We start from the raw sequence: 25,216 nt of genomic DNA on the forward strand, positions 1-25,216 counted from the left end.
GCCTGGTAGTAGTATTTATGACAGATTCTAAAAATGATAATTATTTATGAGCCATTTTATATAACCAGTGCTAAATTTGATTTTTTTATGCACCTTACATTGCGTCGTTCTGTGTCTAATATATTTGCCTCAATGTGCTCCTGAACAGGGCAGGAAATGAAAAGAGAAGAAATTCTTTTGACAGCTGAAGTGACATATTTACTGTTCTTCAAGTAAGCGTGTAAGGTGCATATTGCGAACGGCTTTTACATAATGGTTTTTTAGAAGGCCCGAATCTATAATAATTCGTTTAAAAGAAGACAAAGAGGTGTGGACCTGCACCAGAACCCTGATGATAAGGATTTTAAGACAGAAGCTGGCCTTTTAATTAGAGGTGAACTGTGTTGAGGGAAGTTATGTTTTCAGCTCTACCTCGGAGAGAGAGAGTGTGAGGCCTTCCGCAAATGGAGACGGGAAACGGCGAGGCAGAAGGATTTTGAAGCAAAGCCTGGCAGCAATGAAGACGAGAACCTAAGCCCACCTGACATTAATAATCATATACCGCGCAAAGAAAACCATGCCTCGTCTAAACTAGGCATCTTCGGTCACTTGGTTGTATTTTTGATTTCCAGTGAGATTTTGGGATACAATCTACAGTAATTTACAGTAAACAACATCCTCGAGCTATGTATGGGTGTTATGAAACAGGATGTCACAGCAGTATACTGCCAACAACTAGATAAAGCAAGCATTGAAAAAGCCACTAGGTTTCGCATTGCTAACCTTTTGGCTTTGGCAATGCTTTTTTAGCAATATGTGCGGCATCAGCCAAAAAAAATAAATTAAAAAAAGCATGATGATGTCTATGAGACATGGAAGTGAATGCCTCATGACGCTATAGCGCGCAGGGTAAACGCAATACATGCAAGAGCCACATCGTATACCACACATTTGGCTTTTTTTTGTTTAGTTATCCGAGACTGCGAATGTCACTTGCAGCAGTAAATAAAAGAATGAATTTAAACCTGAGCAAAATGACTCTTTAAAAATGGGGTAGCCCGGCAGCTAACGACAACTGCTGATCATCCAAAAGAAAACTATCTTTTAGTGCTGTAGTCTTTGGATGGGGAAGTGGGCTGCGAGGGGGCAAGGTTAATGTGAATACGGGGAAGCAACGAGGAGTGCGCGAGGAAATGACAGAGATATTTGACTCAGCAAAATAAACAAGCAGCAGGAATTTAAAGAGAAAAAAAAAAGTCGGAGGGAGGAGGATTTCGGCTGGAAGGCGAAACGTCGGATTTGGCGGAAGAGAAGGACCCTGCAGGGGGGCGACAGACAGAGAATAACACACGCAAACTCTTTTGTGTTTTTTAAGTGAATGCCGCCCTCTGAGAAGAAACAGAACCAACGGTAGGGTTCTGAGTGGAAGCAATAAGGGGGGGTGGAGAAGTGTGGCTCAAGTGGTTGGAGCGGCAGACCCTGATGCAGAGGTCTGGCCCGGACCAAGGTTCAATTCTCCGCCTCGGCGGGTCTTGGGCTCAAATTTCCCCGGACCTGACAATTCTCGCCTTGGCGCCTATTCCAATCATGGAGTCCCACTCTGCAACTCTGGGCAAAAGCTTGCTTAATCTCCACGACGGCCCCTCGCAGCGGGATGCCTGGCTTTCACCTTGGGGATGCCCAGAAATGGGTTATCTAACATGGGAATACCAGGACGGGTTCCCTAAGCAAGCGCTTAGAAACCGGTCGGTGATACAGCGCTAAATAAATGAATCTACATTTACATTTGGGCGGGGATATTAATCTTGAGCCACATGGGGTAACATGGAAGCAGCGGGGAGGGGGCGGTGAGTGCTGAAGCGACACAGGGAAGGGTGAGGGGGTGGATGTGAGAGCAACACGGGGGAGCAAAAAAGAACCAGTGTGCGCCTCGAACTGAAAGTTTGAAAACATTTTTTTTTAATGAAGCCGATAGCCGCTCGGCCGTGAAAGTGACACGCCGCGCTGCATGAAAGGAAAATGAAGCTGATTAGGAGTGAGTGGGAGAAGGGAGGGGGATTCATGCGCGTGCTGAAAGCCAGATGGCAGCTGTGCATGTTGCGCGCACTTGTACGCATAATAGCAAGCTGGTGGCCGGCATGGTAGCACTTTTAAACCAGCTACTAAATGTCTCGCCGGAGCAGTACATGCGCTGGCTCAGGCGAGAACTAAAAATTATATTTAGAAACCGCAAAAACAGAAGGTTGGTGAGTGTCCATTTTCAAAATCCTTAAAGCCTCTTGACAATGTGATGTCCCTGTTTTTCTACAAAGTTGAATTAGCCTTTGGACCCGAATTTATTGTAGGCTGGGCAGAAAATTAGGGCATGGCTTCTTCATCCATGCCACAAGAAGGGCAAATCCAGCAATGAATGATATCACTCTATCCTTCAATGATTGGTGAATGTGCGCAAGGGAAGTGTTCCATGACTGAACTGGATACACAGCTTTCTTGCCCGGTCCAGTTGAACCTCATCCAGAAATTCCTTAAATCAATAGGTTTCTTTAATCCCTATAAACCTTGTTGTTAAGGTTCCAAAGGAAGCACTCTTCATGAGAGAAGGTAATTTGAACCCCTTGTAGCATTTCACCAGCTCCCCATTGGACACCGCCAAGCAGGCTTCTGCAGGTTCATACCACAGGCTTGCTTTGCCAATACTCTTTAGAGTGTCCCTAATGTAGCGGAGCAACAGTATCGTGCTAGTTCCTTGAAACCCTCGGGTCTCCTCCAGGTCCAACCTGTACAGGATCAGCTCCTGAATGGTCCGTATTTTTCTCCAAAATAAAAGTGGACAAAGTCCAGCACCCTCCGCAATGGATCTCACACCTAGATCAAGTTGAAGGGGGATTAATGTGGTACTAGCAGGGATGCTCAGTAGTTGCCTTTAAAAGGTGATCTCCACCTGCACAATATTCTTAACAGGCTTGGCCCCTATAGCTCACTGCCATACAGGGTAGCACCTAGGGCTTACGTTTTGTAAATCTCAATACTGGGGCTGACATATTGTACAAATTTAAGCCTTTGTTTCGCAAAATGAAAGGACCACTCCATATACTCGCTAAGAGTCAGTCCTAAGTAATCAAAGTTAGGAACCCTCTCAAGAAGAATGCCATTCAGGCTAGGATTTGGTGTTTAGAGTGCGATGGATTGAAAACCTTGAATTTGGTTTTGGTAACATTTTCTAAACCCCCTTATCCTACAAAAGTCATTAAAACTATCTAATGTCCTTGGAACACCCATTTAGAGAAATCAATTTATCCTTGAGGAAAACTCACTGCAAACTTTATTTGCAAACAAGTCATATTTGAGTGTAGCGTAAGAAAGATTAATCTGGAGCCCTACCAACAACAAGCATTAGAAATGCAATAGGTCTCGCAGCATTAGAGTTAGTGCTTTTAGAATTGTTTATGGGTTTTTTTGTAAATCTTTAGCATGAGGTTGAGGGTGAGTGAGGGTGAGGGGTTGAGGGTGAGTGAGGGTGAGGCTGAGGGGTTGAGGGTGAGTGAGGGTGAGTGAGGGGTTGAGGGTGAGTGAGGGTGAGTGAGGGGTTGAGGGTGAGTGAGGGTGAGTGAGGGGTTGAGGGTGAGTGAGGGTGAGGGGTTGAGGGTGAGTGAGGGTGAGGGGTTGAGGGTGAGTGAGGGTGAGGGGTTGAGGGTGGGTGAGGGGTTGAGGGTGGGTGAGGGGTTGAGGGTGGGTGAGGGGTTGAGGGTGAGTGAGGGGTTGAGGGTGAGTGAGGGGTTGAGGGTGAGTGAGGGTGAGGGTGAGTGAGGGCGAGTGAGGGGGTGAGGGTGAGTGAGGGTGAGTGAGGGTGAGTGAGGGTGGGTGAGGGTGGGTGAGGGTGAGTGGGGGTGAGTGAGGGTGAGTGTGGGTGAGGGATTGAGGGTGAGGGGTTGAGGGTGAGGGGTTGAGGGTGAGTGAGGGTGAGGGGTTGAGGGTGAGTGAGGGTGAGGGGTTGAGGGTGAGTGAGGGTGAGGGGTTGAGGGTGAGGGGGGGTGAGTGAGGGTGAGGGGTTGAGGGTGAGGGGGGGTGAGGGTGAGGGTGAGGGTGAGTGAGGGTGGGTGAGTGTGAGTGTGGATGAGTGTGGGTGAGTGAGGGTGAGGGATTGAGGGTGAGGGGTTGAGGGTGGGTGAGGGGTTGAGGGTGAGTGAGGGTGAGGGGTTGAGGGTGAGTGGGGGTGAGTGAGGGTGAGGGGTTGAGGGTGAGTGAGGGTGAGGGGTTGAGGGTGAGTGAGGGTGAGGGGTTGAGGGTGGGTGAGTGAGGGTGAGGGTGAGTGAAGGTGGGTGAGGGGTTGAGGGTGATTGAGGGTGAGGCGTTGAGGGTGAGTGAGGGTGAGGGGTTGAGGGTGAGTGAAGAATTACAATACAATACAATACAATATACCAAGCCAGCTTCTCACACTAACTTTGAGGAATGTTTACAGTCTATAAAATACACAGAGTGAAGATAATGTATTCCAAATACTCTAAATCTGCTGTTCTCTAAACTATTAATGTATGATTTTGCCAGCATAACCAGTTAGAAGCCAGCAATGGCATTACAAGCAGGCAACGCACACATGCAGTACAGAGGCAAAACTCAGCCATTGCACAACCTGCACTAGCTAGAATCCAGCCAGCAGTTAACCAACCAACAACCTACGTGCAGCGCGGGCCCGCGTGCACACAAACACACCCACATAACACATAGAGTCAACCAACACACAAACAGACATCCAGCAAAGACTAAACACACAAGCCAACACACCCGGCACAGAACCGGCAACAGACCAGTAGTTTTAAATACAGTCGGCGTTTGGTGAGTGATTGGGGCACCATTTGGAAATGGTAATCTAAAATGGGGTACCAGCGTTTAATAATTAACGGCGCACTGCGTATGTGGGTGTGGAGGGGTGCTACCACGGAAAGTGGGCACATTCAGTTGCTTTCTCTCATAACGACATATTCGAAGGGGTGGTGAGCTTTTAGAATTTCACATGAAACATTTTTTTCCTGCAGCTCTCAATTAATTGGAGGAGCAAGGGAGAATCCCTGCAGCTTTCCAGTCCAAAATCAATACCAATAATTCACTCAGATCAAAGAGAGATGGGAGCGATGGCTGAGGGAGGAGGGGGAGGGCGAGGGGAAAACGAGAAGAGGTGGGGTGAGCCGCGGGGGAGGGGAGGGGAAGGCACACGTCAGAGGACATGGTGGGGAAGCAAAGCAAATGAGAGGAGCAAGGGAGAGAGTGGGGTGACAAGGGAAGAGTGAGGCGAGTAATGGAATGGGGTTACAAGTAGAAAGACATTGGCGAGGAGAGGCAGGAGAGAAAGAAAACAAGACGGACGGACGGAAGAGAGGGGAGGAGAAATGCGACACGGAGGGAAGGGGAGGGGGCGGAGCGGGTTAAATTATACAAACCAAAAACAAGCCTTTCACCGTAACACGGCGGGCAGGGGAGAGGTGCGACACGGCAGGATGTGACCGTTGCGGCGGTGTTACGCGGAAGGAAGTTAGACGGCGTTAGACGGAAGGAAGAGAGGGGAGGGGGAGGAGAAATGCGACACGGCGGGAGGGGGCGGAGCGGGTAAACAAAGACGGACGTGCACGCGCACGCGCTTTTAAGGTCAATGCGCATGCGCATAAGCTCAATGCGCATGCGCATTGACCTTAAAAGTCACGGGCACTGCAAGGAATCGCCACGATTCCTTGCAGTGTAGATAAAGAGTGGATAAGTCGCAATACTCTCGCTTGCTCGATGCGCATGCGCATCGACAGGCGAGACCTAAAAATTATAAGACTGCAGTTAATGGACAGGAAAGAACCCACAGATCAAGCTGAGAAAACCATTTGTGAAATGCTGCCCCATTACTAGAATAGGTCTTTAAGGTTGAGGGTTTTCTTGAATTATGTATGGTTTCAACCAAGACAGGAAGAAGCCCTTTACTCATTAATCAACCTGTAAAAGAAGAGAACCAGATTTAGAGGAGGAAAGGAAGGAATCCTGAAGGTAGATGGAGCTGGAGGAACCCACAGGAGGCAAATTTCCAGTCTCTTCAGAATTGGGAACCAAGAGCGTATTGGCCAATAGGGAACTATCAAGATTACATCCCATGTCTCCCGCTGGATCCTTGCTAATGTCCTTTTAATAAGTGGAAAGCATGAGAAAACATAGAGCAGTCTCTGGGTCCCCAGGCTCACTTCTCATGAAACCTTGAGCAGAACCTACAAACTATTGTGTTGTTCCTTGATGCGAAGAGATCTAGAAATGGAGTACCGAACCTCCTGCAGATATGCTTAAAGATTCTGTGAGATAACAATAGGTTCACTGATGAAGGGAAAACGTGCTTAGAAGATCCACCAGAGTGTTGTCCATCTCCTGGATGTGTATCACTGACAGATTCAGTAAATTGGAGTCCACCGACAGACCACCTGATGTCACCACCTGATTTCATGATCTAGGTCTGGTGCTTCCCTTGCAAATTATGTATACAATGGAGACAGTGTTATCTGGTCTCACTGGGACTTCTTTTTGCAGAATGAGATAGTTGAACTTTAGATGAGCTCTGTAAATCGATGTAATTTGCTTCCAGTTGGCGACTTCTTCAGCTTCAACCATAGCCATTCCTGTTGTTAAGACTGACCCAACAAGGTTGCTCTCCAACCAATGTTTTTGGGTAAATGAAAAGGCATCCGTGAGGACGGGTTCTCAACAAGGAAAAAAAGCCCTATTCTTCCTGACGTGGGGGAGGAACTCCTGCATGACTTCCTTGTAGAAGTATTTTCCATTGTAATCGAGAGGTGGGGAGGAGTCCTCACTATATGAAGAGATGTCAGAGGCAAAAAAGCTTTCCTGATGACTTCTTGTTCGGATATTTGTTCTTCTACTTCCAAGATTCATTTTTAAAGACTTTCAAATCTCCAACATAATTCGCCAAATCCCCTCTACCTTATTCTCCTTTCCACCTCTCTTGTGTTTCTTTGGATAGGAAACCCCATCCAAGAAAGAGGATGACTGATCTAGAAGGAACAAGATGTCTCTTTTTGGAAGAATATTTACCCATTTAGAAACAAGAACTTTTAGGGATACATAGCTCAAAATAGGGGATGCCCGTGTAATAAGGGCCATCCTTAAAAAACAACCCAAACTGTGCCCTCCGTAGGAATGAGAAAAAGGTTGTGCATGCGTGGAGCCGACAGCCTCCCACGTGCATGTACAACTGCCACTACACCACTCCTCGTCATACGGAAGCTGGTGTTTGCCCACTAATCTTATAAGGCATACCTCCAGCGAGGCCTTGCTCCTCATGACCCCCAGCAACTGGTAGGAGGTAAATATGTAAGGACTGCTACCGCCACCCAGCGTACTATGCCCTCTACACTTTACTCACGAGTTCCCGAGTCACAGGAGAGGAGAGCTCATGAGCCAGCAAGCGAGACAACCCTCTGAGATTAGGTTTCGAAGAGAGCTTAAAACATACTTGTTCCTTCATTAATAAGACCTGCACGCCACTGGTCTAGGTTTTGGGGATTTGTCTCTCCCACTTACTTTAGCGCGGGGACACGCCGTTTGGCGTAACCAGGCGCTTTAAAAATGTCATTATCATTATTTTATAGGGTGGGTAGAGCTTACTTAGAATTCCCCTGGGTTTTTTTTCTGTCCAAAAGGTGTGGTCACCTCATAGTGCAATGATTGGGACAGGAACGAAGGACGTAGAAATAATGAAATACTACAGCTGTGCTTACACAAGACATATCAAGTGATGCCATCCATTCCATCACTCTCTTAAAAATGACCCAATGAGCCAAATCCTACAGACATGGGTAGGATTGCTTCTCTACCATGTTACAGAAACGCGCCATTCATCTATTTCCTGTGGTGATATCCTGATATCTCCCAACACGAATTTGTAAGTCGAAGCCTACCAGACAGCGCAGTGGTCTGATTTGTTAACGACATCTTGGAGAAATTCAAAAAGCTTCCTTGGGAATAGGTTCAGCCTGTTGTTTACCATTGGCTTTGTGGTTTGTAACTCACATTTGCTTGCTTTCTATTTGCTGGCTTTATTTGTTTTAGGGTGTCCAAAGTAAAGTTTGTCCCCTCTTTGCCCAAACATATTTACTGTAAACAGGGCTTTAACTATTGTTCTTATTGTGTCATATTTGGTGTGCATACAAAGACAGAGGTCAAATGTCAGGCTCTGTCTTCAAGTAGCTTGGTCTTTACTTTTCTTACTCTGAAAGTGAGAGGATTTATACAACATTCATGCTGGCTCTGGGGAGTGCTTGAGGAAGGCTGTATTATGTTATTTTTTTCTAGCACAAAATGTACGTGTACTGTGCAGAAATTTCATAATTACAAAAGCCCAGATGAATCACAATTTTTGGGGGAATTATGTAGTGTGGTGGAAACAAATATTTTAAAATGATCAAAACAACTCAATACATTAGTTGACATTTCGTAGTGTGCTACCAAACCATGCATATTCCACTCTATGCCGCTCCACTGTACTTTACTTTGCACCACTCAACTACACACTACTCTGCATACTCCATTCTAAGCCACTGCACTCTATGCTAATACTCATGCCAATGCACTCTACTCTGTACCACTCCACTATACAGTCCTGCACTCTATGCCAATCCACTGTATGCCACTCAAATCTACTCTTCACAACTGCACTCTACAGCACTTAACGCCATTACTCTTTACCACCTCACTTTACCCTGCACCACTGTTATATCCAGCCAATGTCAATGCAATGCTATTCTACCACGAGTGGAATGTTAATGTGATGATGCTGTCATAATGTTGGGGATCTGTCAGAGAAGTGACAGTTGACTGGGCTGAGCTGCCTGCTGGCTCGACTTGATCACTACAACCACTCTACTCTGAAACAAACCACTCTATGCCACTTCACTCTACCCCACCCCAGAGCAGTAGTCTACGCCACTTCTCTCTACACAACTGCACTTTTGGACACTCTACTCTAATGCTGCACTCGCAGCCAGTTAACTCTACGCCACTGCACTTTGCAGCACTCTATGCCATTCCACTCTATGGCACTGCACTCTATGCAACGCTACTCTGCACCATTGCACTCTATGTCCCTGTTTTCAATGCCCTGCACTTAATACCTCTCAGCTCTGCACTCTGTTAAGCATCACTCCAATTTACACCACTGCATTCTATGACACTAAATTGTACGTCGCTGAATTCTATGCCGTTGCACTCTACGCCACTATACTCTGCAACACTCTACGCAAATGCACTGTACACCAGTCCACTCTAAGCCACTGCACTCTACTCTTTTCATCACTTCACTCTACACCACTTCACTCTGCAGCACTCCACTGTATAACATTATACTCTAATCTACACCAATTCCCCTTGCACTACTGCACTCAAATATACACCACTCTAATCTAGGCTGCTGCATTGTACAATGCTGCATTGTACACCGCTGAATTCTGTGCCCTTGCACTCTACGCAAGCTTACTCTGCAACTCCCTACACTAATGCACACTACACCAGTTCACCCTACTATACGCCACTCCACTGTACGCCATAGTATGTAACTCCACTCTATGCCAAACACTCTACTCTCCGCTATCCACTCTACAACACTCCATACCACTCGCCTCCACCCCACTAACTGTTAGCCATGCTGGTGTACAACATGGCACAAACATATTGGCAAAGTCAATAGCTCTTATATAGGCGAAACCTATTGACTTTGGCAATGCTTGTTCTCATTAAAAAACTAAGATCATTGCCTTCTTTTCCCAGTAACCCGCTCCCTCGCTGAATACTGCCGTCCGCCTTTTCACACCCTCTCCTGTACTTACTATCTCGACAGTTTCTCGAACATGGTCTTGGTTTCTTCTTCTGTCAACGGGCGCATTTTTAACGTTGGGTTTGTAAAAATCTTATGCAGCAGATGTCCGCGTGTGTAACCAGCGCTAAGTCCCGCCCCAATGCCCTACGCATTTCCGTCGGCGACGGAAAAAGTAAAGCCTGAGAAGGCCGCCTACAGTACTCCGATAGGATGCAGGAAAGACAGCACTTGTAGTAGATGACTGAAGATTTAGCGTTTTCGGCAATGTAAGGAGATATAGCGATGCTTTTTATATAAATTGGTCATAAAAGAACTAACATAAACTTAGCTACAGTTTCGATCTTTTAAATGAGAAACCATTGAAATCCTACATAATAAAATTATGTATTTCTGTGGAAACGAACTTGCGTTTTAATGCTAAGGTATACTGTTGACATTAATGGTCAAAATCAGTTTTATGCCTTCACATCAGCTTCTCGGCTTACATGAAAATGTCAATTTAGCCAACAAGGCGTTTCCAGTTGAACTTTAAAGATGGCGTCTTGCGTTGCCCGTTCCGTGTGTATACGGAAGTGAGTATTGCTATACTGTTAGTAGACAGGTCTTTCCTGACAGGCTAAAGGTGGCGGCTCCTTTCCGCACTTCCCATTGGATGAAACTGCATTTCCTGACTCCCTCAATACTGTAGTTGTGACACTTGCAAGATGTCGGCGGTGGACGTGGAAGATGAGAGCATACTGGCTTCTATTTTCCGTGATAGCTTCCCGGAAAGCTGGCGGGACCAGCCGGATTTCGCGGCCTATCTCCTTGAACTTAGCGGTTGCGGAGTGGAGCGGCTGAGTCGGGAGCCAGAGAGGCTGCGGGAAGAACGGGCGCAGATTCTGCAGCAGACCCGAGAATTGGCTTTCCGCAATTACAAGACTTTCATCCGTACGGCCGAGTGCACAGAGGACATCTATCGCCGCTTCGGGCTGGTCGAGACAGGCGTTTCAAGCCTTTTGGGGAAGCTGCCAGGTTTCCAGGAAGGATGCAGGTACATTGGGCACTGGGGCTCGGGTCATATTTCACCACTTCGCCTGTGCGTGAATTTTTAGACTGTGGAGCTTTGCATTCTGTGACTTGTAGTTTCATATTGCAGTTCTAAGGCTTGGCCTATAAGACCGATTGAGCAAAAAGTTGTTGTCTAAAAGACCACCGCTGACTGAAGATGTTAAACATGACAGGTGTCTATCTGGCAAAGTTATGAAGAGGGATGAGGTGGAGAAGAAGGCTTTTTGCGTTGTAGGGGTAAGAAAGATGAGAAGTGAAGCGAGGGAATCATGCTTTGGTAGAAAAGGATAGGTAGCTGCTAAATGGGGAATGACTGGGTGTAGGGACGTATTGTTAGAGAATACAGGTGAGGAGTTTTGGGATTTCGGTTGGTGTGGATTAGGTTTCCATATTGGCATGTAGCATTTTCCAGAACGTTGTACATATTAGTAAGGTGGTATATTGATTCATGGACAGCAGAATAATTCTACAGAACTGTGACTGTGAACATAATTGGAACAATACAGTGACAATATAGTTTTTGCATCCTTGGAATTGACGCTAGTGACAGTGGACTCAATGGCTGTCCATTTTCAGGGGGCCTGTCCTGTAGCTTCCACTTACAGAGATGCTAGAGAAAATGAAGCAAAGTTTTCCATTATAGAAAGGGAAGCCATTGGTTTCTCGTAGGGCAGAAGGATTTTTTAAAATTTTCTGTGGGGAAGACCGTTTTGAGTGAAGATGATATCGTCACCCCCTTAAAGAAATTCCCAACAAGAAAATATTGGATAATGTATTGACTAGAATTTCAAAATTGATTCTTTTTTTTCATTTTTCTTTACAAGAGTACGATTTTGAAGTTGTGTATGTTCCTGTAATAAAGAATGTAACCACTGACAGTCTGAGTAGGTAGGGAGCTGTTGATTTATGTGTCACAAAAAACCTTACATAGATTAGAGCTCAAAAAATATTTAATATAATCAGGTGGAAACGAGTGCTCAAACAATTACACTCACAATTACTACATTCAAAAGACATAATAAACATAAAATCAAAAAACAGTGGCAGAGAATAGTAAACAAATCACAATATACACAAATATTGTGATCTCTGATTTATGCCATGTACAATGCATCAACGGCGTTTCAACCCAAAATTTCTTTATGGGTCATCATCAGGACAAATTAGTTTCAGGAGCGGAAACGACCACTTGATAGACTTTCTTGGCGGTCTTTCTTCCCGCAGAGAAAGTCTTCACCTGTTGTACCAATGTTATTTCAAAAGGGAACCTGGCAGAATGCAGAGTTGCCACAAAAGGCAAACCTTCCAGATAAGAACTTGCAAAAAAGTGTCCAACCCGATCATCAAAAGATTACGTGAACAATCCCCAACGAGCAGAGAATTCGGATAATTTCATAAATTTATGGGTATAAGTCCGACGTTCGAGTGTTGTACCAAAGACGCCAACATTTTGAAGTTGTGTATGTTCCTGGAATAAAGAATGTAACCACTGACAGTCTGAGTAGGTAGGGAGCTGTTGATTTATGTGTGGCCGAAGTGGATGACTGTGCGATGTGTTAATCTGTGAAATTAATACAGGCTCCGTCAATCAGAAGTAGTGGGTACATGAAATTAAGTTGGATAATGTTTTGATGAACATGAATTGTGGGTTAGGGATAGATGGCATAAAACGGAGCTGACAGATCATCATTTGCCTTATAAACCACCAGACTTATAGTTACGACTACCGGAGCGAGGCATTCAGTGTTTTTAAGTGGCTGGATTTCTTTGTTATGGACATAGCCTTGCAGACAACTGAATCCTTCTTCCAATACTTTGTAAAAATTCAATTACAAAATCTTCCATTTTGACACACAACTCATTGAGTTGTATGTGGAGATGTGCATTTGCATTTGGAAGTACACCTAACAACTTTTGGTGCAGCCAGCTCAAGTCACCCTTTACTGCCACATACACCCTGACCTTGATACTCCTCTTCACATATGCGAATGATGCATCAAAGCAACCTTTATGTTTTGATGGGTTCACCACCATAACCAAGAGGCAAGAGATCTGTGGGCTTCAATATCACATTTTAACATTTTCTATGAAGAAAGTTCCACTGTATTAGTCAACCAAGCGCCTAAGTCAAATCACCTTTCTACACTCAATCCATTAATCTCTATAATGTTATTGGGTTGTCTATTCGCCAACCTGAAATACAGAGGCCTCATTATCACTATATACGTCACTCTGGCTCCTCCTAACAATCCCACTCTGACAGCACTTGGTATAATGTCCTCTCTTCTTACATAGCTTGCAGATTACTCTGGAGACTAGACCGTTTCTGTCTCCAAGAAGGGAATCGGTCTGGGTGCCACAAGCCAGCACCAGGATGCTGCTTTCACTCCCCGCTAACGTCTCCGTGCATAGGGCTTACTTACCTCAGGTACTGAAGAGTGGTTTCTGATTCTCAAGACTCGCTAACCGGAAAACATAAATAAACTGAAATCTATTAGATACTAAAGACACTGTCGTAAGACCGTAGCACCCAGTTGCACATGCCTTGTTTCAGTAGGTTCTTAAGTGTGGGACCACCACAGAGAAAAATGCAGACAGTTCCACCACTTCCACACACCTGAACCCTGCTGGTGAAGACGGTTAAACTGACACAATGAGAAAACCACCAAACTTCGATACAAGCAACCAGTTGTTCTACAACTGGAAGGCAAATGGAAAGAGGGCATGAGCGTGGCCAGTCGCCTCTGACTGAAGGAGGAGGGAGAGGCTTTGTCATAAGTGCAATCCTGTTCTCAGTGTGCAAGATTGTTATCTGTGCTAAAGCACATGCAATCCAATCAATGTGAAAGTGAATGCATAGCACACAGTCCTTGTTTAGGGCGGTATGTAATACCATGATTGTCTCAGTCTTAGAAGTGTTCCTTACTTTACCCCATTTTTAATACGAAGTAAATTAGCTTCTATCTTTTTACTAGCTGATGGACCTGAGAGATCCATGTGGGAAGATGTTTGTATGGCCATTAGAATGCTCCCTGGCCGAGTGGGTATTAGTTCTCAGTTTTTGCTTGTGTTTCAAGTGGGAGCTGTAGGAAGCTGGCTCTTAATATATTGCCACATTAATCAAGAAGAGGGAGATAGAAGTACACAGTGGACCTTGCCTCCTGTATCAAATAGATCATCAAAAGAAATCCACTAGAATGTTTAAACTGATAACCTTTCAGATATAGTAGTATCCCTAAAGGGAAAAGATTTACTTTTCTTAAAATAACTCTCACCCACCAAAAGGTCCCTTATCATCGGGTTCTTCCCGCCCCGCTGCAGGACGGGGAGTGCTGCAACAGACAGAGACTTGGGAGCCCTTTCTGGAAGGTGTGGGCTATATTACTAAAAGATAGGAGTGGAAGGGTCAGTGAGATAGTGAACAAAAATTCTAAAAAAAATCGTTGGCCACTAGGGGCCTAAACTTTATTGAATCCTGTGGCTGGTATTGTTAAAAACGGTGGTGTTGGAGGTGCACAATATAATGTATGTGTTACTCCTGGTCTACATTTTTCAAGCCTTCGGCTTGATATAGTGGACCAAAAGATGTACACTGTGTAAAGATTCCAGGCAAACCCCAAAGGAATTACACAAGATCAAATTACACCACAACTGCTCTCTTGTGGTCGTGTGGGCAAGCAGTTAGGCATATCAGAGGGTAGTGCTAAGCATTGATTATACACACAAAGGCAGTAAGTGAGACACACACCCAAAAAAGAAATCTAACACCAATTTATAAAACTAACACGTACTTGTACATAAATTTAGATAACAAGATCATGGAAATCGGGTAGGTACTTTTCAATTTAATTTTCAGTTCTCAAAAGTGGATACTGTAATTTCTGGATTCGTAATGTTAGCCTATGGAGGAAAACATGTATTGCATTCGGGCACTTAGCAGTGACTTATGGGACTGTTCTTCAGGACTTAAGGTAAGTATGGGGCAAGGTCCAGGTTCGCAACAACAGGTCACCTTGCGAGGCTCTGGAGCGTCCGGGTGCAAAGGTGTGTCACGGCGTCAGGTGTCAATTCATTTTAATGGGGGAACAGTCCACTTACAAAGAGGCTGCAGACAGGGACTTGGGCACCCCTCTGGGGGAACCCACCGGAGTGCCCGACCCTTGAGATCCTTGGGCACTTAGGGACACTGTTAGTCCAATTTTCCTCGGACTGTGGGGCTCTGCTGCAGTGGTGTCTTATGACATTGTGATTCTGTGCTCAAGTCACTCATGGTTGGAGGAAGCTTGCAGAAAGAGGCTGCAGGTGGTGACTGGAAGTCCAGTCTGGGCAAAGCCAAGGAGGTGCTTAGCTCTTGTGGGCCTGGGGACAGTCACCTCCCTTCGACTCGGGCTCTGAAGCACAGGTGGATAGGTGCTTCGAGGCGTCTGGTGGCGGCGGCGGTCACAGACTCACTCTTGGTCTTTGTTTCTGCTGTAGAGGGGCAAACTGGGGAGCTGGGCCACTCTTGATGTGGGTCTAACTGTCCCTCAAATCCCTCGACTTGCTGGTCGGTCTTCCTTGGTGCTGGTGTCTGGGCACAACAAGCTTAGGCAGCAGCAAGTAGTCCAGTACCCCAGGGATTGGTACTGTGCAACTCCCCTCCACACTTGGAGGAAGGACTGATCTGACCTATAGAAGCATTGCCACCTCTTCCTGGGTGGTTGCTGCGTTGGTGGTCCCCATAGGTGGCAGGTCGGTGTACCGAGTCTTGCTCTTTGGTGCTTGTGGCTGCAGGGGAGTAGCTCCTCTTCTCCAAGGTGTAGGAGAGTAGGGTCTGCTTTCCTATGGTCACCCCTTTGCTTCACTGGTTTTCGACTTCATGTGGCTGTGGGCCTGCTAATCAGACCCACAGCCCAGCTGTGCTCTCTCTAAATTCACAACAATGTACTTTAGGTACATTGCCAATTGGACATTGGGTCACCTTATGAGCCCCTGTACAGTGTACTATAGGTACCCAGGGCATAGGTATCCAAGGCCTATCGGGGGCTGCAGCATGTATTATGCCACCCCTGGCTGGCCACTCCCATTGACACAACTGGCTGATCACTCAGCTGGGGCATGGTCGTGTAATCACCCCTTGCTTAGATGTAGTATTCCTATATCTAACCTTTATATCTAGACACATATACACCTATAAGTCACTCCTTTGGCAGGCCTTAACAATCCTGGAGGCAGGGTGCTTGGTTTTATGTGAGATGGTGCTCTAGCATGAGCTGAGCCTATCTGCACCTTTCGGAACCATGTCCTTATAGCTGTTCTAGGATATAGCCATACCATATACTCTTTAAGTGCATTATGAACCTCGCGGTTAAATGCTAACTCTGGTTTGGCTTTATCAAAACATGTCGCGTAAGGTGTCATACGCTTTGGAATACTACCCCCTCGCCAGTTCTGGCGACTGGGGTAGCATTCCACCCTTCTACAGGGAGAAGACATGTTGTTCCTACTAATCCCGGTTAAAGTTAACCAGAGCCTCAGCATCACGAAATGGATGCTGCTGCCACAGACACAAGTCTGACCTCCTGCTGCTGGGAGTCCTTCCAGCGAGGGAGGCTTGGACAATAGGTTTCCTGTCTTGGGAGGTGCTAGCACCACCCCAGACAGGTTCTTGTGTATTAGGGCAGGGAGGGCTGAAAGAAATGAGACACTGCCTGGGGCACACAAGGTGTCCCATGCATAGTCCAGTTCAAACCGGTGCTGGGGCACTCCAGCCCCAGCTCTGGCGAAAAACTGGACAAAGGGAAAGGGGTGTAACCACCCCTTTCCCTGGTCCCACCCATAGGAGGGACCTAGCAGGTAATCCAACCCCTAGATTTGGTATATAGGTAGGAGCTGAGTCCCAAGACTTTAGATTTATCCTGACTGAAACTTTAAACGAAACTCTGGACCTTCGACATTCTACCTGAAGATAGAAGACTGAAGAATCTCCCTTGTGGTCAAGGAGTGACCACCCTGCACAAGCAGGCACCATCCGGCGATCAACGGCTTGCTTTGTCGACACTCCTGCCGGAGCCCGAGCACAGAGCCTGACAAGACCCGGACTTCCAGACTTCCTTCAGCCCGATCCACAGCCCCAGCAAAGCTGAGACCCGTGGAGGCGACTCGAGACGTGGGACCGGCCATCTTGGAAAGTCAGCGAATTGCTTTCCGTGCAGCTTCTGAGGCACCCTCGAAGCTGTGCATTGGGGATTGAGAAGCCCCAGCCCCGAGCACCAACTGCACCGAAGATCAGCACTCCACACTCCATGAGTTCTGCGTGGGGCCCTTCTGCATTTTCCTGCTCTATGCGTCTGTCCGGTCACTTGCCTGTTGGCTAGTGGCCATCTTGACGACGAACCTTTGAACTTACACCGCTGGTCTGGTTGCTCCGGACTGGCCCTTGCTTCTCTGAAAAGAAGAAGCCCATCAGACCTTGCTGGTCTGATTAAGAAGCCAACTTCGATTCCTGCGTGGGTTGCCTTTGCCAAGGCTTGTTGACTCCAATCCGGAAGCCACTGGGACAGTCCGTGCCTGACTCCTGGTCGTCATCGACGCCTCCTGGTCCACGTGGCTGCAGAGACAAGCTTCACGACATCACCTGATTGCTACGCGACATCGCCTGGTCACTGGCTAGTGACCCAGGCTCTGTCCCCTCTGCTTTCAGGTACTCTTCATCCTTGATCCGCCCTTGGATCCAACCGGACACTTCTCTCCTGGTCGCCTGCAGCATCTTTCTTCAAGGCTCCATAGGATTCAGCGACGAAACCCCACACACTTTGACACCTATGCACCCGCTTCCTGTGGGTGAGGTAACGCGAGTACTCCGGTGCTCCTGTGGGTATTGACTATCCTAGTGTCTAGGTTTCAAGTAACTTTCATCGAGTCCAGCAGAAGTGCCCTAAAAGAACTAGTTTCTAATTCTTTCGATCCCATTCTAACTCTATGGTAACTTGTGTGTGAGTAAAGACTCTGCACTCGCCTCCCGTGGCCCTCCTACTTCCTATCCTTTGGTAGTACAGTGTAGCCCCAGCGATTCCCCAGGCCCTAGGCCTATCCTTTGTTTGTGACGTGGTTCTTATACCACTATTTTAGTATATGGTTTAGCGTGCCCCCTATGGCCCTACTTTATTTTGTGCAACTTATTGTATGATAATTAAGTATCTTGTTATGTGCTTGTGCCTCTGACCTCATAAAGAGGTCAGAGGGGTTGTTTAGAAATAAATACATATATATTTTATATATATCCTATGTGGTGTCCTTTCATCTGGTATTAAAGGGGTTACATATGGTAAAACAGCTGGCTTCACATGCCCTCTTGAGGTTAGCCTAAGACTGCTTTGTCCTTGCTACCACTAGGATAGCTGGTCTATAAGGTTGACTTTACAACCATCACCATAAGGGTTGTTTGGACTGGTGCAAGGTGCTCACTAGAATAGTGAACATCATATACCAGGCCAACTTCTCACACAAGGGAGTTAATTTGGCAATTTGCGAGGCGCTGGCAGCCCTCCGGGTTTCTTGAGGTCTGCAAAGTGGCAGGACAAATCAGTTGCTCTACGAGGGTTGGTGCAACAGGCAGGCTAGCAGGGTTGGTGCCAAGTCGGTCATGCTCCTCGGTTCTTGGGTCAGATGTCTTATTTTTTTTGTCCACTTCTTCTTTTGGTCTGTAGAAATCTGAAGTCCTGGTATCAGGGGGTCCCCTAATTACTCAATTAAGGGACGTTGAGGAGAGTACGGGGTAGTAGCTAATGGGCTACTTACCCCTGGGGTCATTATACCCCCTAGATGACCACTTTCTTCAGGGAGTGGGCATCACCCTGTCCTAGAATTCCTAATTTCACCAGCACGCAATATGGTGGAATTTCTAAAGTTGAGTTTACGTCATGGTTCACCTGCTTAATTCTTAGGAAACAAATGTGTTCCATATTTATAAAACAGTGCCTCAATTTATATGCCGGTTGGCAACAGTCAGTACTTTTTATTGTTTTAACAATGATCATGTGTAACAAAAAATACAGAAAGGCAAAAGCCAAACTGCTTTTACAAATTGGATATGTTCTAGGCATTTTATGTAGGCAATCAATCAGGTGGTGTGAGGATGTATGATTATTCAGATTCTCTTTCACATACCTGTATACATTTTTAGGTACATTTGATGTTTATTATTTAAGGAAGACAAGACCTAGCCCATTTTGCTTATCTAATTGTCTGCAGGAAGTTTGTGAAACGAGCAGAGGAGATTGGCTCGAGCAGGCGGATGAACACCCTTACCCTGAACAGGCACACCGAGATACTTGAAATCTTGGAGATCCCTCAGCTCATGGACACGTGTGTCCGTAATGGCTACTATGAGGAGGCGTTGGAGCTTGCTGCATATGTCCGTAGGCTGGAGAAAAAGCATTCCACCATCCCAGTGATACAGGCAAGCGCAATGAACACATTTTGTTTTACCTCCTGTCTTTTTTGTGACTTGTGTTTGTGCCTCTCATTTGTGATACTTCCAACTCAATAGTTGAAATACCCGAGTCCCTATTTTGGTCCACTTTTAATTAAATATCTATTTTAAATGGCTATTGATTTTAATTTACTTGATTTCAAAAGCAGGATGACAATTTAAAGTGTTCTGGCCAAAGAAACTGTTTACTGGTCCCGGCAGCCAGTCTTTTTCACTCTGTGCCAGTTTACTTCCCTCCTATGGTCATCATCACGCTTACCTGTCTGAATAGGTCGGTGTGTTTTTAGGCTAGGGAGGGAGAGCGTGTGTTTGTCTTTATGCAGTATTACACGGCCTAACATTTTTCAAAATTAATGTAATCTTTATTCGTTTCTTTCTTTTAATCCTGCTCCTCTCAGGTAGAGACCCAGGTATATTTTATGACTGTGAATCAACCCGAAAGAAATCTTACAATCCCAGGCATAAGACCGCAGAGTTAGGCTAATCTTACATTCTGATTTGGAAATCTTACTGCACAGCTACATAGAGTTCACAGGCTCAGACCGTTGCACCATTCTTATATGCTGAGTCCTCTTATAGAAGTAATATAATATAAAGGGTTTAGTAATAGATTATGACAGTTAAGTCATTAAATAACCACCTTAGCAGCGAGGGCTCCCTGATGCCAAAGAACCAAAATATGCATTTATCCCGTCAACAACGGCTCAGGTTTACACTATTATCAGCGGTAGATAAATTAAAAAAATTCCATATTTTTGTCTGACACATAAGCTTGAATTTTCCCGAGAATAAATACAGATGTGTTGCAGAAATGTCTGTAAGATAAACAAACTCCATTTCACTAAACATATGATTGCAATTTACCTGAAAAAAAGTTATTTGCTTCTTCTGACACAAGATTTTCACTTTAATTACATGCACGTTTAGTTCCAAACATCAGCTTCTATTTCTTACCAAAAGTCACATATATTACTCATACATCAGCATATTCTGTGTTTCATATCCATTTCATCATCATTGGCAAACACGAGGGCTGCCCATCGTATGCCAAGGATTTTCACCACCATTGTTGTAGGTGTTTTTTGTTGTTGTTTATCTTGGTGGAATTTTATATAGCGCAAACTACACCCGAAGGAATCGGGAGCGTTTGACATGAGCACCAGTTATGTTACAGACGGACACATTCATGCATTTTTGTTAGAAACAGGGAGATTAAGTGATTTGCCCAAAATCACAAGATGTTGAGCGTCCCTTCCGAGACTCGAACCCAGTTCCCCAGCTCTGAGGTCGACAGCCCTAGCCGTTAGGCCACATCCTCTCCCCAGTCAGAGGTTAGTCAGAATTTTTATTTATTTATTTATTTGAAGAGTTTTATATAGCGCTGGCTAGACCCGGAGGAATCAGAGGACTTTACATGAGGATAAGTGAGATACAAGTTGGAGATAACATCAGGTACAAGAGCATATTAAAACATGGGAAAAGAAAAAAAAAGTGTTACACAGAAAAACATGTTTTACTAGAGCATAGAATAGCACCAACACATAGAAAAATAATGCGCGACGCGGCAGAACCTTAGCCGACGCTGCTAGCTGCTTTGTGCTGTCACTCTTTTAATCGCGCATACCTTTAAACTCTGCTGTCTCACTGTGTAAATATCGGCACAAATCTTGTACTGTTGATGCTTTTAAAATACTTGTAATTTTGCACAATTCTTACCTGCACTGAGAACTCCCGCGCCCTGGTCCGATGCGGCAAGTGCCGTTGAGCGTAGGGCTTCTCGGGAGCTGCAGTAAGGGCAGGCACTTTCGGTAGGGGTCAGCACGCCAATCCTCACCACTGTTTAGGTTGCTGCTTGAAATCAGTGCAGCGGATGCCGCAGAACCTTAGCCTTAGGTGATGCTGCTAGCTGCTCTGTGCTGTCACTCTTTTAATCGCGCATACCTTTAAACTCTGCTGTCTCACTGTGTAAATATCGGCACAAATCTTTTACTGTTGATGCTTTTAAAATAGTTGTAATTTTGCACAATTCTTACTTTCACTGAGAAATCCCACGCCACGGTCCAATGCGGCAAGTGCCGTTGAGCTGAGGGCTTCTCGGGAGCTGCAGTAAGGTCGGGCACTTCCGGTAGGGATCAGTGCGCTAGTCTCAGCGCCTCACCACTATTTAGGTTGATGCTTGAGCGCACGCGTGCAGCAGGCGTGACAAAGGCAAGCCCGTCTGAACCCGTCCGCGTACAGCCGGGGCCAGGGGCCATCCACTATGCCCATTTTGTATGCTACAGAGCAACTGAGCTAAGACTCCTACAAGACAACTGACTTATTAGCTCCTGCACGAAGGTTCTCTTGCACACTACAGGGATTTTCTTACCCAGGAATACTCTCCCTGAACTCTCTGTCCTATCGTCTGAGCAGGGCTCGCTCACCAGCCTTGAAGATCCATCTGCACCTATCCCTCCCCTGACCCAGGAAAAAAAGACATTGGTAATCCGCTACTTAAACATCCTATCGCTGGTTAAACATCAACTAGAAATGTTCAGAGGAGATTGGCTCGAGCAAGCGGATGAAGACCCTTACCCTGAACAGGCACACAGAGATACTTGAAATCTTGGAGATCCCTCAGCTCATGGACACGTGTGTCTGTAATGAGCTCTCGCTACCAGACAGAGTGATAGCTAAACATCTTCCCTCACAAACGCTTTGTGACTCTCTAAATTCGTACTTCATGGAGAAAATTGCCTCCATCAAAAGCAGCATTCCCCCTCCCGTTCTTTTAATAACCTCTCCCTCTCTGTTTAAAAATTCCCAGCTGCTGGATCAAATACCTCTGATCTCTAGAGAGGAGTTCCTGGCCCTACTAAAAAAAGTTGGCTCAGGCTCCCCTACAGACTGCTAACCCCCACACATTTTACGAGAAGACTTTTCCACTTGCCCAGATCCCCCACTTGCTCTCCTCAACAATTCTCTCAGACAAGGCATTGTCCCTGATACTTTTAAACTCGCTGAAATTGTCCCCATCTTGAAGAAACCCAACGCCGACCCCTTGATACTGACCAACTTCCGTCCTATTTCGGGGGGCGTGGTCAACCGGGCAGCGAGATGGCCGCTCTGTGAGTGAGCTCCGCCGGCTGCACACATTAATCCTGTTCCATGATCTCGAGGGGCCCGGTTGCGCACGCGGGTTGGCGGCGGACACCCAGCTGATCCTGCGTCCAAAATCTGAGGTGCACCGGACGCCGAGAGACGAAGCTGTGGCCTTTGCCGGTCCGGCCACGCGACGCGACCTCGGAGACCCACTGCTGCGGAGCCTGCTCCGGGCGTCACTGCCGACTACAGCCCGGTGATCGGAGGGCCTCCTGGTGCCCTATGAGTGGAGACGCGCGGGCCCCCAAACAGACGCGCCGCGTCTCCGGGCTACACCGGTGAGTGACTGCTACACCGGGGAGGCGATCTGCAGCCCGGCTGGCCCAGCACGTGCGAGGGATCTGGCGCTGGTCTCCCGAGGGCGGACATCAGCGGAGCACCCGAGGCGGATCCGCCATTTTGCCTGGTGAGCTGGCGCTCGGAGGGAGGCTGAGCGCGGACTCGACCCGGGGGCCGGGGCCTGTGATTGACCCCCACACTCATCAGGAGAACGGTACAGGACAGCCCTGTGGGGGAGAGCGTCTACCTGCTAGAGCCCCTCACGCTTGAACACTGGGGCTACTGCTGGAATCTTAGATCTGCGCAGCAGGACACTGTGAGTACCTACATCTGCGGCAATATCCTAGCGCCTACGGCGGCCCATTGTCTGGTGGGGTGCCTCTGATCCTTAACAGCGCTCTAGTGCATGCCGCTATTGGGATGCTCTGGCGCACACAGACTTTGGTGGATCCACCATTTTGGAATAGCGCTGCGCGCTGAGCTAGCCACTACCTGCAGTTTGGTCCTCCCTGCCAGCCCAAGCCGCCCTAAGAGACTATACGAACGAGGACAGTGCGGCTTTTCTGTGCTATATGCATATAGCCCCCCAGGCTCTGCTAGTGCTAGTGGGTTGCCCTGTTTGACATTGCAGTTAGACCCACGCGGCCTTCTGAATTGGTTGCCCCTCTACGTGACACGCTTCCATATCCAAGATGGGGGGGGAAGAATGACGCGCGGCAGCCCAGGCTCAATTTAGAACAAAAGCGCCTGGCTAAACAGAATGCGGCTGATCAGGATAAAGATGAGTCTTCATCGCTAGGGACTGCCGCAGACATTGACTTTGGTGCACTGATGATGGAAGTCAGATCGAGCCTGAAAAGCATAGACACCAAATTGGATGCCATGTCCTCACAGTTGGAATCGGTTAAGACCAAGGTGGACGCACACGAAACTAGGTTGGACTGCCTGGAAAATAGAAACACTGAGTGCTGCGAGTTCCAACAACACGCCAAACAACACATCACGAACATTGAGAGGGAATTGGAGTCCCTGCGAGCTAAGACAGAGGATTTGGAAGCACGTTCCCGGAGATCAAACATTTGCATCACGGGAATTCCGGAGACGGCGAACACTGGCAGAATGGAGGTATTTGTGGCGGACCTCCTGCACGAACTCTTCGATCCGGACCTCTCACAGGTATTTACGGTCGAAAGAGCACATAGATCACTTGGAAAGAAGCCGCCGGTGGGCGCACCGCCACGTCCTAGTCTTGCTAAACTTCTGAATTTCCAGGACCGGGACCTCATCCTACGCCTCGCTAGGGAGAAGGGTAAGATCACACATAAAGGGAACAATATCTCCTTCTATCCTGACTTTACCCCCCTGGAGCAGGCTGCCCGAAAGGAATTCATGCCAGCCAAGAGACTGTTACTACAAGCTGGTGTCCAATACTCTCTCTTATATCCGGCAAAACTGAAGGTAGTACATGAGAGCACCACGCACTTCTTTACAGATGCACAATCTGCACTAAAATTTGCGAAACACATTTGCGGTCCCGGGGCGAGGCGGAAATCGCCGAGACTGGGGGATGACTCTGCACGGCTCAGTGATAATGATTAAGTATGTTGTTGTTATGCACACTGTGGTACCATCTATTTCAATATTTCCCATTTTGCTTGAATGGTCCGTTCCCCCGCACTTTCTGTAGCTTTGCTTGCCCTGATTTGGGTTGGGGTGAGAACTGAGGGGTGGCCCTGTTGCATATATGAGGCTGCTGGTTCACAACACATTCCTTATGTTCGTCTGGAGTGGCGGTGGCCGACCCTGTGGCGGGGTAACCTTTTGGGTTATGGAGGTTCCCATTTGAGTGCAGGCACCCTGCGCAAACAGGGGTGTATGCCGGGAGCACCACGCCCCCATGGGGTGTCTCCCACTGTTTCTAGTTTGCCAACACGCTATGCGTGTCTTCGAGTGGGATTTATCACAACCTGATTGGGGGGTTGGTGAGGGTGGGGGGCGGTGGGGGGAGTTGGGATGTTTGATAATTATTGGAAGTTGGTGCGATAGAGGATGCTGTTCAACAAATAATATGTACGTGATATTGCTGTGCTCGAACTGGGTTGGTTTGTCCGGGGGCAACGTGGCAGGCAGCAGACCGGGACTGGTGGATTTGACAGAGATACGAAATGGGAGGTGTTAAGTTGTGGACATGGAACATTAGGGGTCTTGGGGACTACAAAAAGGCCAGGCTGATGCATGGGATGCTTGCTAGACATAATGTGGATATATGTTTTATACAGGAGACCCACATCAATTCCACTCCTTCGCCTAGATTTAAACACTCTAGATGGTCGCAAGTGTACTCTGCTATCTATTCCATCTACGCTAGGGGTGTGGCGATACTTATCCGCAGGGGCCTGGACTGGAGGGAACATGCCATTATACTAGATAAGGAGGGGAGA

At 46.9% G+C, this 25,216-nt stretch overlaps 2 protein-coding genes across 3 annotated transcripts in view; one reads left to right on the forward strand and one right to left on the reverse strand.

Moving 5' to 3' along the window:
• Positions 1-10,036, reverse strand: part of NIP7 (nucleolar pre-rRNA processing protein NIP7) — a 44,782-nt gene extending 34,746 nt beyond the window's left edge. The window contains exon 1 of the mRNA XM_086945766.1: positions 9,843-10,036. Within this exon, the coding sequence (XP_086801892.1) occupies positions 9,843-9,898 (56 nt within the window). The 5' untranslated portion in view covers positions 9,899-10,036. The remainder of the gene's footprint in view (positions 1-9,842) is intronic.
• The window catches only part of COG8 (component of oligomeric golgi complex 8), a 201,722-nt gene continuing 186,542 nt past the window's right edge, over positions 10,037-25,216 (forward strand). The window contains exons 1-2 of one of the 2 annotated variants that reach the window (XM_086945763.1): positions 10,037-10,865; positions 19,115-19,322. In XM_086945763.1, the coding sequence (XP_086801889.1) occupies positions 10,537-10,865; positions 19,115-19,322 (537 nt within the window). In that variant the 5' untranslated portion in view covers positions 10,037-10,536. The remainder of the gene's footprint in view (positions 10,866-19,114; positions 19,323-25,216) is intronic. The other variant, XM_086945764.1, reaches the window with a different exon arrangement.

The sequence above is a fragment of the Lissotriton vulgaris genome, chromosome 12 (assembly GCF_964263255.1).
Source record: "Lissotriton vulgaris chromosome 12, aLisVul1.2, whole genome shotgun sequence".
In the NCBI taxonomy this organism is placed as follows: domain Eukaryota; kingdom Metazoa; phylum Chordata; class Amphibia; order Caudata; family Salamandridae; genus Lissotriton; species Lissotriton vulgaris.